Source organism: Petaurus breviceps, unplaced genomic scaffold (genome assembly GCF_028583685.1).
Source record: "Petaurus breviceps papuanus isolate PSGF00001 unplaced genomic scaffold, PetGlider_PUasm1.0 174, whole genome shotgun sequence".
Taxonomy (NCBI): domain Eukaryota; kingdom Metazoa; phylum Chordata; class Mammalia; order Diprotodontia; family Petauridae; genus Petaurus; species Petaurus breviceps.
The window spans coordinates 335,060-349,983 of NW_027185761.1; the positions used below are offsets into that span (position 1 = coordinate 335,060).

General features: G+C 37.1%; 1 protein-coding gene across 1 annotated transcript in view; it reads left to right on the forward strand.

The window, feature by feature from the left end:
* The window catches only part of ABCA13 (ATP binding cassette subfamily A member 13), a 513,785-nt gene that overhangs the window by 236,865 nt on the left and 261,996 nt on the right, over positions 1-14,924 (forward strand). Inside the window, exons 37-39 of the mRNA XM_069084494.1 lie at positions 1,353-1,539; positions 5,087-5,305; positions 13,575-13,771. Coding sequence (XP_068940595.1) covers positions 1,353-1,539; positions 5,087-5,305; positions 13,575-13,771 — 603 coding nt within the window. The remainder of the gene's footprint in view (positions 1-1,352; positions 1,540-5,086; positions 5,306-13,574; positions 13,772-14,924) is intronic.

Genomic DNA, 14,924 nt, shown 5'->3' on the forward strand with positions numbered 1-14,924 from the left:
CTGAGTTCAAATCCACCCTCAGACACTTAATACCAAAAAAAAATTAGCCATGTGACCTTGGGCAAGTTTCTTAACCCCAATTGCCCTCCAGAAAGAAAAAAAAAAGAAGCACTGGTCTAGAGCAGTGGTATTAGACTCAAATAGGGACAATAAAAATGGGGTTCACTAAAGTGTATGTAAGGATCTCTATGGCTATTTATTGACTTAGAAAATCACATATTAACATTATCTATTTTCTCCTATTTTTATTTATTTTGTTCAATGTTTTCCAATTACATTTTAATCAGTTTTGGGTTACATTCAACACTGCACTACTCTAGGGCAGCATGATTGACACCATTTGCCTTGAGCACTGAGTAGTTTGATGACTTGCCCAGGGTCACAGCCAGTGTGTATCAGAGGCAGAAACTGAACCCAAGTCTTGGTGACAAGCAAGGACAAGTCTCTACTACACCATGTCAACTCTCCATGTCACACTCTGAGTGTGTACATACAAAGAACTTACCTCTTGAGGGAACTCATATTTTATTTTATTTTTTAAAGCAATTGGGGTTAAATAACTTGCTCAAGGTTACACGGCCAGTTATTTTTTGTGTGGGTGCCAAGTATCTGAGGCTGGAACTGATCCCAGGTCTCCTGACTGACTCATGTTTTAAAAAATTTAAATCAAATATTCTATTTTAAATATTAAATTCAATTTAAAAATTTTAACTTTTATTATTAAGCAATCTCTTTTTGGGTGGCCAATATTAAATCATAGTTTTAGTATGCAAAAAATGTGTCATTACTTACCTTGGGGAATTCATTCCGTCAATGCAGGTTGTGAACTTTTGATTACTTAGTAGTTCAGTCCTGAGGAGTTTAAAGAGTGATAATCATTGGATATCAACAAGAGTCACAGAAAAGTTCAACATCTAGCTTGGATTATGTAGCTAGTAAGTCTTACAAGAAACATTTTAAGCCAAGTCTTATAAGACCATAGAGCTAGAGCTTAAAGGGACCAGAGAGATCAATTAGTCAAGCTCCCTTATTTTATAGAGTAAGAGAACTGAGACCAAAGACGTTACCTAAGTTCACAGGAATAATAAGCAGCATGGTTGGAATTTGAGCCATATCCTTTATCTCTACCTCTTAATTCAGCCCTTTTTCCTCCCTACCAAGCCCAGCCCTCACTATAACCTGTTGAATATGCATCTATTTTTGTGTATTTCTTTAAATGAAGCCCCCAAACCAGTTCAAGACCTGAACAGTGTAGACGTCATTATGAAGACACCAGTGTATTTTAAATAAATGTCTTTGTTATTTTTCCAAGCCCTCACTGTTTCATGACATTATTTTGTTCATCCATACAGGATCCCTGCCACCAAATAGGCAGAAAACAATTGAGGATGGAGTTCATGCAGGAGTGATACTTGTATCAGTTACCAAGGAGTACGAAAGTGACAAAAAGGCTGCAGTTAAAGAGCTTACACTCAAATTTTATAAAGGTCAAATCACTGCTCTGCTGGGACCCAATGGTGCTGGAAAGACCACCATTATGTATGTCTTCTTTAAAAATGGTATACTATTAGGTAATTTGGTTCTTTTAAAAGTTGATTTATAAACCAAAAGAGTTGTTATCTAATTTTTGCTTTCTCCTGCAAAAATTCCAGAATATATGGCACCTGTCCACCCAACAGTGCTCCACTAAATGGCCAATTTTAATCTGTCTTCTTCCTTAGCTACCCAATTCAGTTTTTAGGCTCTTACAAGAATAGAGCTTTCTGTATTATTGAGGCTTTGGTGGGAGGTGGGTGTGTTGCATAGAGGGTGGAGTGGTTTGTGAACCTTGAGAAGCAATAAATGTCTTTCTCTTCATCATGAAAAACAAATCCATTCTCATTTCCCGCATATCGAACTTGTAAGAAATTGACCATGTTTTATTTAGTTCTTACAAACTTCAATGGCTCATGTAATTTTTTTCCTCCCACTAAGTTCAATTTTCCTTGAACCCAAATAAGAAGATGAAGCTCAGAGAGGAAATAGCATGACATTTATACTGCTGAGATTTTTTTGGTAGCTCTGTTTGGCTCTTATGAAAGTTGTCTTAGTCAGTGACCAAATGACACAAAAATTTGGGTATAAAGGCAAGATTTGGTTATGGAAGTAAGTGACAAATTACTAAAATAATCCTTGATGTGTCAAGGGCTAGAAGTCAGATTGCATCTACACAATATCCCTGAAGTGAATAAAAAGTGGGGAAAAATATTGGATTTTGTAGTTTCGCTAAAATTAGAACACGTCTTCCTATATTCTAATTTGTCTCACTAAAAATGGGAGATCAATCTCTATTAAATTGGATGAGTTTAACAGTCTCCCTGTCTCCCCTAACCAACTTTTGCTTGACTTTGTATCTAAAGACAGAAAGAAATTCATAAAATTCCAGCAGTCTATAGGAAATGACAAATCATTTGTAAAAGAAGCCAAAAGAAATTATATAATGTTCCTGCTATTTTTCAGGTGCTAAAATAGTATGGCAGGACAGAAAAAAATGGAACTATTTGTTAGCACCAGACACTTTAAGAAGGTGGTCAGATGTAGCAAACATGAATTCAGAAAGCTATCACTATGTTTTGTCTTCTCAAACACACTTCATAATTAACAAAAAAAAGTGAGATATTATTTTTTTGGGAATCATTAGATTAGGATTCTGAATTTTCTCTTCCTTTCAAAGTTCATTGATTTTGATGTAGAAAACACCTCAGAGTAGGGGCGTCCAGGTGGCTCTGTGAGTAAGAGCACTGGCCCCAGAGTCAGGATGACCTGCGATTGAATCTGGGCCCTGATACTTAGCACCACACCCAGAAATAACTGGCCATGTAACCTTGAGCAAGTTACTTAACCCCGATTGCTTTAAAAAAAAAGAAAAAGAAAACACCTCAGAGGTCAATTGGTCAGACAGAACTCTTCATCTTACAAATGAGGAAACTGAATCCCAGAGGTCATTCAGCAGAACCAGACTTTTTATCAGACGCTTGGACTGGAAGAGGGTTGGGATTGTTCTTGGGCTTTCATCTACACTTGTCTCTCAGTCAGTCAATAAGCATTTATTAGGCACCCATCATGTGCCAGGTACTCTTCTAAGTGCTGGGTCTACAAAGAAAAGCAAAAGACAGTCCCTGTTCTCAAGGAACTCACAATCTAATGACATGCAAAAAAAAGTATTAATAAGATAAATTAGAAATAATCAATAGAGAGAAGGTACTAGCATTAAAGGGATCAGGAAAGGCCTCTTGTAAAATGTGATATTTTAGCTGGGATTGGAAGGAAACCAGGGAAACCAGGAAATAGAGACAGAGATTAATGAGGCATGGGAGATAGTCAATAAAAATCCCCAGAGTCTAGAGAGGAACTGTCACATTTGAGGAACAGGAAGGAGGCCAGTGTCACTGGATTTCAGAATATATAGATGGGGAATACAAGGGAAGAAGTACGAAGTAAAAACACTGGAACACTAGGAAGGCTGAGGTTATGAAAGGCTGTGAATGCCAAACAGAAGATTTCTTATTTGATCCTGGAGTTGATAGGGAGCCACTGGAATTTATTGAATGGAAGAGTGGAGATGGCACATGATAGGGTCAGATCCACACTTTAGGAAGATCAATTTGACAAATGAGTAAAGAATGTACTGAAGTGGGGAGAGACTTGAGGCAGGGAGATAAATGAAAAAGTTATTATTGTTATAGAAATAGTCTAGGTACAATAATGAGGTGATGAGGACCTTTAATAGAATGGTGGTAGGGTCAGAGGAGAGAAGGGGACAATAGACTAAAGATGTTACTAAGGTTAAATCAACAGAATTGGTAATGGATTTGGAGATAGGGGTGAGAGAGAGTGAGGAATTGATGACATTTAGGTTGTGAGCTTGTGTTGACTGGTCTATAGTGGGCTCTTAAAATTGTGTGATGATTGATTGATTGGGTAAAGGCCAATGTCTCTGGATCATAGCATTCGTGGAGAGGAGTAAAATGTAAAGGATACTGGAAAGGTAGGAAAAGATCAAACTGTAAAGGACTTTAGAAGTCAAACAGAGGATTTTATATCTGATCTTAGAGCTAAAGGTGCCCCCAGAGTTTATTAAGCAGGGGGATATATGTTTTCATATCACAACTCATCTTGCATAGGATGATCACTTTGGTGACTAAGAGGAAGATGGACTGGAGTCAGTGATCAACCAAAATGTTGTTGTAATGGTTCTAGCATGAGGTAATGAGGGCCTGAAATGAGGGCAGATGGTCCCCAGAGGCCTGAAACCTGAAAGAAATTAGGCAACATCAAAGCTACCAAGGATAAAAGTTTTATATATTTTTTTGGTCTTTTTTGCTTTTTAGAGGGGGGGAGGGCAGGGTAATTGGGGTTAAGTGGCTTGCCCAAGGTCACACAGCTATTAAGTGTTGAGTATCTGAGGCTGGATTTGAACTCAGGTCCTTCTGACTCCAGAGCCAGTGCACTATTCACTGTGCCACCTAGCCACCCCTACTTTTTATACTTCATCTTCGTGTTTCCATGATTTTCTCCACATGGACACTCCCTCTATCAATGAAGATTACAACTCCTCTGTGAGTTATATAGTTTAACGGTTGGCTGTGGTTGAAAATTTCATCATGTAGCAATGAATTTTTTGGGAAGGCCTCTCTGAACTCAGCTAGGCATGACTATACAGGTGGCAGACATACAGTCTTCACTCTTGGCCTTTCCTTGAAACCATTCCATGTTAGTGAGATTTGCCAAAGCTTGTGCTTTGTGGGAGTCTTGAAGTTTCCAGAATGAATACCACACCGTAAGGGAGAACCAGAAGATAATCTTAGAAAACAATGTATCTGAAAAAAGGGTAAAGGACAAAGCCATGACTTTAGTGTTAATTATCAGTCAAGGCATTGCCATTAAAATCCTGGTAAAGATGGGAAGATCTTAAAAATCACTATTTTAAATGGCTAACCAAATAAACCAATGTGTAGCTATGTCTTTGAATCTCCCTATATTGTGGCTACATCACTTTGTGAATTGTTGACTTGTTGTCATTGAGGGTATTTCTTTTCTCTTCCAGATCTCTCTTGACAGGACTGTACCCTCCTAGTTCTGGTACCATCATTATTAATGGCAAGGACATGCAGACACAGCTTGCTGCCATCAGGATGGAAATGGGTGTATGTCCCCAGTATGATGTCCTATTTGACAACTTATCTGTACGGGAACATTTATTGCTATTTGCTTCAATAAAGGCACCACTGTGGACGAAGAAGGAGTTATATCAACAAGTCAATAAGTTAGTATTATTGCTCTTTTATTTCATTTTCCCTTAGGGACAACAAAAACAATATTGGAGAACATGGTTGGAAGTATGGGATAGATTTCTGAGAAAGTGAATAGATTAAAGACTGAATTTGGTTCAATCAAAAGACTTTAATAAATGCCTACCATGTATGCCTTACTAAGAGCGGTGGGGGATACAAAAGGAGATTATAAACCTAGCTGTAAAAGAAAAACACTTTTATCCATGAGATAATTAGGTGTTAAGCTGCATTATTCAGTATTGTAAGGAACTAAGAGAAGGGTGAGACCAATGTGGGCTGAAATAGTCCTATCAGTCTTCATTGAGAAGGTGAAACTTGAGCTGGGCCTTGAAAGAAGGGAAAATGAATAAAAAAATGAATGAGTGAATGAATGAATGAAATGAAAAAGTATTAAGTGCTTACTATGTGGAAAGTATTGTGCTAAGTGCTGGGGACATAAACACATAGGTGAAAGTCTCTGTCCTCAAGTTTTCATTATAATAGAGGGAAACTCTCGGAGTGGTGACCAAGAAAAAGTATTTTTTTCTGGGAAGTCACAAGGATGTTGAATAGAGTAATAGTAAAAGTCTACTGATTACTGTCCAGAGGCCATAGTAGGGCTGATTTTATTATAATTCTTAGAGTACAGGGGTAGTGGTGTAAAGGGTGCATAACTACCTCAGAAAAGAAAAGAGCCAGGGTGAAGATAGGGAAAGCAGGTCCCTGGGAGGTCAGAGCTGAATGGATTAAATCCTCTTAGTTTATGGCTGGATTTTATGTTAGTGAAGAAAGAGGGAGGGTGTGTCACAGGGTAAAAAAGGGCTGCTAATTTGTACGCTCGATAAAAGTACCCAAAGCAGCTAAAGGTGAATTTTTTATACTTCATGTTTCCATGATTTTATCCACATGGACACTCCCTCTATCAGGAAAAATTTAAAATTCTTAAGGCCAGCTTCCTGCAAAAGGGAGGAACTTGACTACTCTGTGTGATCATCATTTTCACCATTTCAAAAATGTAAGTGCAGAAGCAATTCCATTAACAATGAAACCACAGGGGTTGGAATATTTTGTCGTGTATAAAATCATTTTTGTATTTCTGGCCCTTATTTTGGTTTGGAAAAGACTTTAATATGACATTTGTCTACAGCTAACTGAATGTTTGTCATACATACTGATCATATTAACCCACAGTTTGCCTTCACATTAAAGAACTTGGACTTAAGCAGCAGTGTAAGGGAGTTAGGTCAGGCAGAAGGGAGACTTTCTGGCACTGATGGCTATTTGGTGTAAGAGCAAACTATTGAGGCAGATCAGGAAATCTTTTCTGAAAGAGTAACAAATATGAAAGTTTCCAATATGAACTTCCTGATATGAAAGTTTAAGTGCCCTTCTGCCTCAACATAGCATGAATTCCAACCCTGTAATTCTTTGATGTATGTATATGTGTTTTTTAATAATTCAAAATTCATTCTGGGTTAATGAACTTTGTAAGTTTGATTCAGACTTCAGAATGATAAAGCCAAACAGAATGAAGTGAGGCAAAATTATGTTTAAGAATTAATATTTATTTCAACAATGACATTTCTAAGGTGACAGAGCACATATCCAGAGCAAAGGCAAATGTGGTAGAAAGCAGTTCATGTGAAAAACAAGAACAACCAAATGATGCAGGGTCTTAATGGGCTGCAAACTCAAAAAAGGTCATTCAGTCAATTACTAACCATTATATTTAGCCCCTACTGTGTTCAGGGCATTGTGCTAAGTGTTGGTGGTGATCCAAATACTAAGTTCATACCAAGAAGGAAATACTAAGTAGTATGATGAGGAAGTCAAAGGAGCTAATGCAATTTTAAGCTTCATGCACAATGTCCAGGGATTATAGCCCACTGTCTTCTTCCTAGTTTACATCACATCTGGGATACTTTGTCTACTTCTTTGTAAACATTTTAGAAGGGTCACTGGAAATTCTAATGCAGAGGAGGATGATCAGGAAAGTAAGGGGACTGGACACTATGCAATATGAGTATTGAATGAAAAAAAAGTAGCGATTTTTTTGAGCTTTGGAAAGAGAAGACAAATTGGGACATGATGGATATCTTTAAATATTTGAAGGACTGTCATGTTAAAGAGGGTTTAGATTTGTTCTGCTTGGCCCCAGAGGGTAGAACCAAAACTAATATTTTGAAGTTGTTGAGATGTAGTTTTGGACTCACTCAGAAAAAAGAAATGTCAGTAATTAAAACTTTGAAATTAGAATGTGTTGTTTCAGGTGTATTAGAGACCTCCATCTGATTGTGGGTTCTGCCACTATTTGTCCAAGATGTTGATAGGATTTCTATTTTGAATAATAGCCAATTATATAGTACCTACTGTGTGTCAGGCACTGTGCTAAGGGCTTTACAAATATCTCATTTGATCGTCCCAATCACCCTTTGTATTAGGTGCTACTATTATTACCAGTTTACAATTGAGGAAACCGAAATTGAGACTTGCCCAGGATCATACACCTAATAAATGTCTAAAACCGGATTTGAAATCAGGTCTTCCTGCCTTCATGCTACCTAGCTGCTTCTATTTTAAAATTCAGACTAGATGACTTCTAAAGCCCCAAGAGTACAGAATCATAAAGTTTGAATTAGAGGGGACTTTAGGGGCTAAGGAAAATTAATATTGTAAATAACCAATATTTCTATGTGATCCATCCTTTCCCTCATTTTGACAAGGCTGGCAGTTTCTGAAGGGTGTGACTGAACAAGGTGATTGCTCCCAGACCCAAGATATCTTCTCCTTAACCAGGCTTGGGCTGGCTCCCTTGCTTTTATTTACCACATAACCAGTTTGAGCTTGACTCTCTCTAGGGGATGATTCTTATATCCTTGCTGCCTAAATAAAGTTTAGGGTGACCTTGTCTCCAATGGGGAAGCCAAAACTGGTAAAATCTGATTGAGATGTCTTTTGTTTTTCTAGCCAAGATTGCTAGAAGCAGCTGGGCTTCACAGAGTTCCTAGCATTCCTTAAATGTTAGAGAGGCATAACCAGACACATCTGAAGGCCAGCCTACTTTCCCTAGCTGCTTATTAATCTGGCCTGTAAACCCCGCTCCCCTTCCCAAGTTGAAGTAATTGGGAGGAGCTGAGAACTCATCCCACCTTTCATTAAAATATCTGCCAATCAAGGTTGCCAAGGGAAGTCCAAATGTTGTAGGTCAATCAGAAGGGAGACACACCCAGGTTTAAAAACCTATTGGCTGTAATTTAAGGGTACAAATGGAGGCAGACTATAAAACCCAGTTACTAATAAATGATATCTCACTTGGAGGGTTGCCTCAGTTTGCCCTTTGTTAAATTCTGCTCTCACCAGGGTCATTTAAACCGAGCCTTTCATTTTATAGATGATGAATTCAGATATTTGAGAGGGTAAATGACTTTCAGGAGGTCACATAAGTAATACAGCAGAAATGAATTTTTAGCTCATGTATTCTGGCTCCAATTTAGTGCTCTTTTCATTGAATCATGTAGCATTGATTCTTATTTATCAAACTAACAACAGTATAAAGCACATAAGCAGACTACTGTCATGATGAGATTAGATTTCTTCACAGTTGGTCAATCTGGAGAAATTTAGTTGAAGTCCTCATGGGGTTCTAAATTTGCTTAATGCCCCATAGAGAACTGAACTACCCAGTCTAGAAGATCATGATTTATGTTCTGTATTTATATCATCTGGCTTTCTTTATTTTGGTTAAAGGTTGAACTGCCTTCATTTTTTTGAGGAGATAGGGAGTCTTCCTTATTTCTGAAATTTCATCCAGTGACTAGTGCTTCATTTCAATTTTATCCAAAACAACTCCTTTTTGTTCTTTTTTAAAAACAGGTTTTTTTGGGGGGTAGTTTAAAATCGTGACTTTCCTTTCAGGCATCCATGTAATATCAGATTTGGAAGGTATGTTAGAGTCTATCTAATTCAATTGGCAGCTGGACAAAAATCACCTCAACAACATACCCAGCAAGTGTTCACCCAGCCTTTTTTTTTTGAGAACTCTAGTGAGGGAGAATCTATTAACCTAGATGCATCCCAAGGCAGTATGTTCCATTTTTATTTTAAAAAATATACTACGCAACCAACAGTGGATTTTCCCCAACAATAGTAGACATATAAGTTTATTTTCCCAATCTTATTTGTTATGGAGCATGCTTTAGTGGAAAGAGTGCTGGGTTTTGAGATGAATCCTGTCAACTTGAAAGTTTCATTAAAATTTGTGTTATTGTTATATTATGATGGCATCATCTGGCTGGGTCCATTGTCTTCCCAGTGCGCCTGTGTATCCCTGCTGCATATACGTGAAATTGCCATTGTGATTTCCTTAGCATGGAAAACTCCCAGGAAAGAAATTGTTCTCCACAAATGTTGCTGTTCGATCGTTTCAATTATATCTGTCTCTTCTTGACCCCATTTGGGGTTTCTTAGTAAAGATACTGGAGTGGTTTGCCATTTCCTTCTCCAGTTCATTTTATAGATGAGAAAATGAGGCAAACAGGGCTAAGTGACTTGCCTAGGATCACACAGTTGGTAAGTATTTGAGGCTGGATTTGAACTCAGAAGATGAGTCTTCCTGAATCCAGACCAGGTGCTCTTGTCTTTGTGACATCTATTTTTGAGGTATTGTGGGAAAACAGCACTACTAGTGAATCTGCAAAATGGGTAATAACATTCTAGGAAGCAATTTAGAATTAAAAAAAGTTAATAAACAGTGAATGCCCTTTGACCCAGATATACTACTACTAAGCCTATATCCAAAAAAAGATAATTAAATAGAAAGTTTACTAGATGTGCAAAAAAAAAAAAGTATTTATAGCAGTTCCTTTTTGTAGTGGCAAAAAATTTAAATTAAAGAGATAGTTATTGACTGAGGAATGAGAGAATAAATTGTGATATATGAATGTGATGACTACTATTGTGTTGTAAGAAATGAACAAATGGATGATTTCAATGAGACATGGAAAGACTTGTATGAACTGATGCCAAGTAAAGTAAATAGTTGGAGAAGAACAACTTATACTATATCAGCATTACAAAAAAGAACGATTTTGAAGACTTTTATAAACTGATATAGAACGAAATGAGCAGAACCAGAAAAATTTGTACAATAACTAGACTGCCAAGAGAAAAAAGACTGAAAGCTGGCAGAATGATTAATACAAGGATCATTCATGATTCCAGAGGACTGATAATGAGACATATCATTCACCTCTTGATAGAGAAGAGATGGATTCAGAGTGTGGAATGAGACATATATTTTTGTATATAGTCATTGTGGGAATTTCTTTTTGCTTAACTATGCACACTTGGTACAAGGAATTTGTTTTTCTTTTATTTTCAATAGGGTAGGAATGAAAGAGAAAAAGTAGATTTCTGTTCATTTAAAAAAACACTTAAAATTGAGAGGTGGGAGGGTGCCACAGATAAAGAGTGATGCATGCCCTTTCAGATAAAATTATTGCATTAGTTTTGTTTAATTGTTTTACTTTGTTACAAGAGACCTGGGAGAGAGGGCGGGGGGTAATTTGAAAATGTTTTTAATGTAAAAATAAACAACAATTTTTAGGAATGAAAGAAACATCTGGTTTCTGAATGTCTGAATATCTGGTTGTAGCTCACAAATATTTTTTTCCCCTTTCTCCCACCTCAGTTCTGTTGCTACAGGTGAATTCAAGAAATAAAAAAAGAAGCATTAAGTATAGAGGATATATAGATTAGACTCTACTTCAAAGCAAATAAATTATGGGACAATTATCAGAATTTGCAAGAGTGTATGGTGCTGTCTCCACTCACTCTAATAGTAGGTGCTCAGAACTTTAGCCAGTTAAATTTCTATCAGTGTCTGCCTGGCCTGGCTGCACAGTGAATCAGAATATGTGAAGATGGATCTGTCTGGGTAGAACAAATTCTAATCTCAACTTTCTTCTAGAGATCTCCATTTGGCCATATTGAATGTTGCACTTCAATATCCTGGAGTAGATTTTAGCTTTAGATCGTAGAGAATACATTAGCAAATTAGACTCACTAGAAAGCCCTAATGGAATCAAAATAACCATTATGATAGGCAGTGAAATCACATAATGGATTAGCTGTACCTGTAATGAAAGTTAAGTATTGCTTAGAAAAAAAAAACTGAGTAATGTCAAGTACAGAGAACCAGTATTTCAGTATGCCAATGCTGAAGATCTAAGTGCATATCTCCTTGCAAGATCTGGGAAAAACTGCTTGAACTAGGAGAGCTAATGGCCATGTCATCAACAGCCATTCGCCCATTCATTTTTCAGATATTTTTGAGCATTCCCTATGTACAAGGCACCTTGCTATGGTATATGAACAAGAGTCACAGAGGATGAGAAGTCATGGATGGGTTACAACCTGTGAGATTGAAAGGAGTATCTACCCCAGTGGATCATGGATCTATTGAAGCACAATGATTATTATTTAAAGAATGACATCCTGATGCTATATGAAAGGTTTACAGGCACCAAGGGTGCTTGCTATTGTAAGCATTGCATCTACACAGGTGGTAGTAAGCAAACTATTTGTAATCTACTGTGTTTAATTTGCTGAAAATTGTTGGGCTTTTTGATGAGCAGTTAATGTATTCATGTTTATTAATAAAAAATGATTTCCATAGAGAAATGAATATTCACCAACATCAAAAATATTCATTAACTGCCTGCATGTAGAACTGTATTAAGCAGTGTGTAGAGGAAATTTACAAGTGAACACAGCTTAGATATATGCATTACTTATTGATGGGCTATACTGTACTGTTGTTGATTCAAATACAATAATGTCTTTGGCTATCTATTCATTCTTTCATTGAAGAAACATTAAAAGCTACTCTGTGCTAAGTACTGAGGAAATACAAATATAATACTGTACAGATTTGGTATGTATAGCTATAGTTCAGAATGAAAAGCAATGAATGACATGACAAATATTCAGACAGATAAGGATATGAGTAAGTGACAGTATAAGACAGTTGTAGAGGGCTATAGGACAGAGAAAGAAAACATTTTTTGTGACTGAGGAGGATTAGGAAGGATTCTTGTAGGGCATGGTATCTGAATTGGGTCTTAAAAGTTGGGTGGGAGTTCAAAAGGTAGAGGTGTTAGAGACAGGGTGGTCAAGGCATAGTAAACATGTTGGATACATACAATGAATAGTAAAATGTGACTGTAGCATAACAAATAGAGGGCTGTAATTTGGAAGAAGGACTGGGAAGTGTGTAAGTTACTAGGTTGTAGATGGCTGTAGATGCCAGGTTAAAAAGTTTGGATTTTATTCTGCATTTGATAGGGAAATACTGAATACTTTTGAGAAGGGAATTAACATGATCATATTTGTACAGAAAGATGCCTAGTATTACAATAGAGTGAAGTCAATCAATAGTCATCAAACATTTATAAAGTGCTTACTATGTGCCAGGCATCATTCTAATGATTGAAGGATAAGCAATTCAAAATTGGAAGGGGTCTAAGAAGTTTCCTAGGTTTATCCTGAAGGAGGGAACTCATTCTATCAATGAAGGTCAGCAGCTTCTTTGAGATTACTTGCTATAGAGTATTGCCTAGAACACTGTGAGGTTAAGTGACTAGTCCAAGGTCACACAGTGAGAATGTGTCAAAGGAGCCACTTGAACTTAATTCTTTCTAGTTCAAAGGCTGCCATAAATAAAAGGCAGCTAGATAGTATAGTGCCTGGGATCAGTAAAATCTGAGTTCAAATCTAGCCTCCTTTTCTATCTGTGTGATCTTGGAGAAGTCACTTAGCTCCTGTGTGCCTTAGTTTCTTCAACTGTAAAATGGAAATAATAATACCATCTACCTCCCATGGCTGTTCTGTAAAGTGCTTTGCACAGTGGCTGGAACACAGTAGGTGCTTAATAATGTTTGTTTCCTTCCTTTTTATCCACTATGCTATACTGCCTCTCATATGTTTGGTATTACAGGTTCCAATAACTGATTTAAGAAATAAGGAAACTAAAATCCAGTAATTAGGTATAATTTGTTTATGTTCTCATAGTAACTAAGTTTCAGAGGCAGAATTTAAGCTTAGGTTCTTCCTGATTCCAGGTACAATGCTCATTCCATCATACAGTGCTAACTCTCAATTATAACCTACTGAATTCTAAGGAAACATTTCAATTGGGTTGAGATCTATAACAACGATATTAGTAGTTTCTGGACCGGACTGATAGGCCTTTTCATATTCTAGAACCCTTCAAGATGTGGAGTTAACCCAACACCAACACAAGCATATCAGAGCTCTGTCTGGGGGAATGAAAAGAAAACTCTCAATTGGCATTGCCTTTATTGGAAACTCAAATGTTGTTGTTCTGGATGAGCCTACCAGTGGTGTGGATCCTTGTGCCCGCCGGGGCATATGGGATATTCTACTGAAGTATCGAGCAGGTAGGAAATGAACACCATTCTCTGTTTTGTTCTGATAAGATAATATTTGTTGATAACAAAGCCAAGATAGTCACTCACAGGACCAATTCTTGCATCAAGAGACATCAGGACAATATTTCAGAAATTGTTTCCTGGGAAAAGAATAAAAAAAATCTCATATAAAAATAGCAACAATTTTAGATTTATTCACACTGTTCCTTTCATGTTCCTTAAGGCTTTTATTTAAGAGTCATATTTAGGTTCAAATAGCTGACTTTACCAATACAATAACAGTGTGTGTACTCCCTCTATTAGTGTATATATTAAATCTCCATATCATCCTATACTTTGAGATTCTTGTCTATTTTTCTCTATAAATCATTGATATCTGATCCATCCAACACACAAAAAGCCTTTCTTTAATTCTTTAAATATCTAATGGGGTACTGATGTAATACTCTGGGCTACCTGGGCTTCATCCATGAAATATGAGAGATCCATATTCTTTTATTGTGATGTCTTTGAATGTGTCTTTTATGCTACTTATGTTTAAGTTGATGCTAATGTCATAGACAACAACTCTCCAATAAATGTGATCTTATGGAATAACTAAATAGACTTCCTACCCAACAGTATATACCATTGTCTTGATATACTTGATTCTTCCATTTAATTTATGTACAAGAAGTAAAAGTAATATACTCGATTCTTCCATTTAGCTCATGTATAAGAAATAAAAACAATTTCAGCTATCTTCACACTCTAGGACAGTAAGAATTCAAAGCAGCAATTCAATGAACTAAGAACAGAGAAAGCTAATGATCCTGAACCCCTAGCATATTCATTCAACAACACCCTTTTCCCCTGCCACCCCCTTCTGCCTGCCATGCTTCCATAGCAAGGTCACACAAAATGAAGTCCAAAAGGCAGAAGCTTATTGAGGCTGAGACAGTATTATGCTCGTGCTCTGTGACACAACTGAGCTCCACTAGAGGAATGAACAGAGTGTGTGGCCATGTGGTCCTCCTCCACCCAAGGAAAAGAGTCCAGCATCCAGTTCTGACCAGTTCTGTTTCTCCAGAAATCTCTAGGGATAGAGAGGTGAATTTCCCACTAGGATGGATGAGATAGCTTTGAGGTCCAGCTCTCAGAGAAACGACAGTTAAAGGGAGTC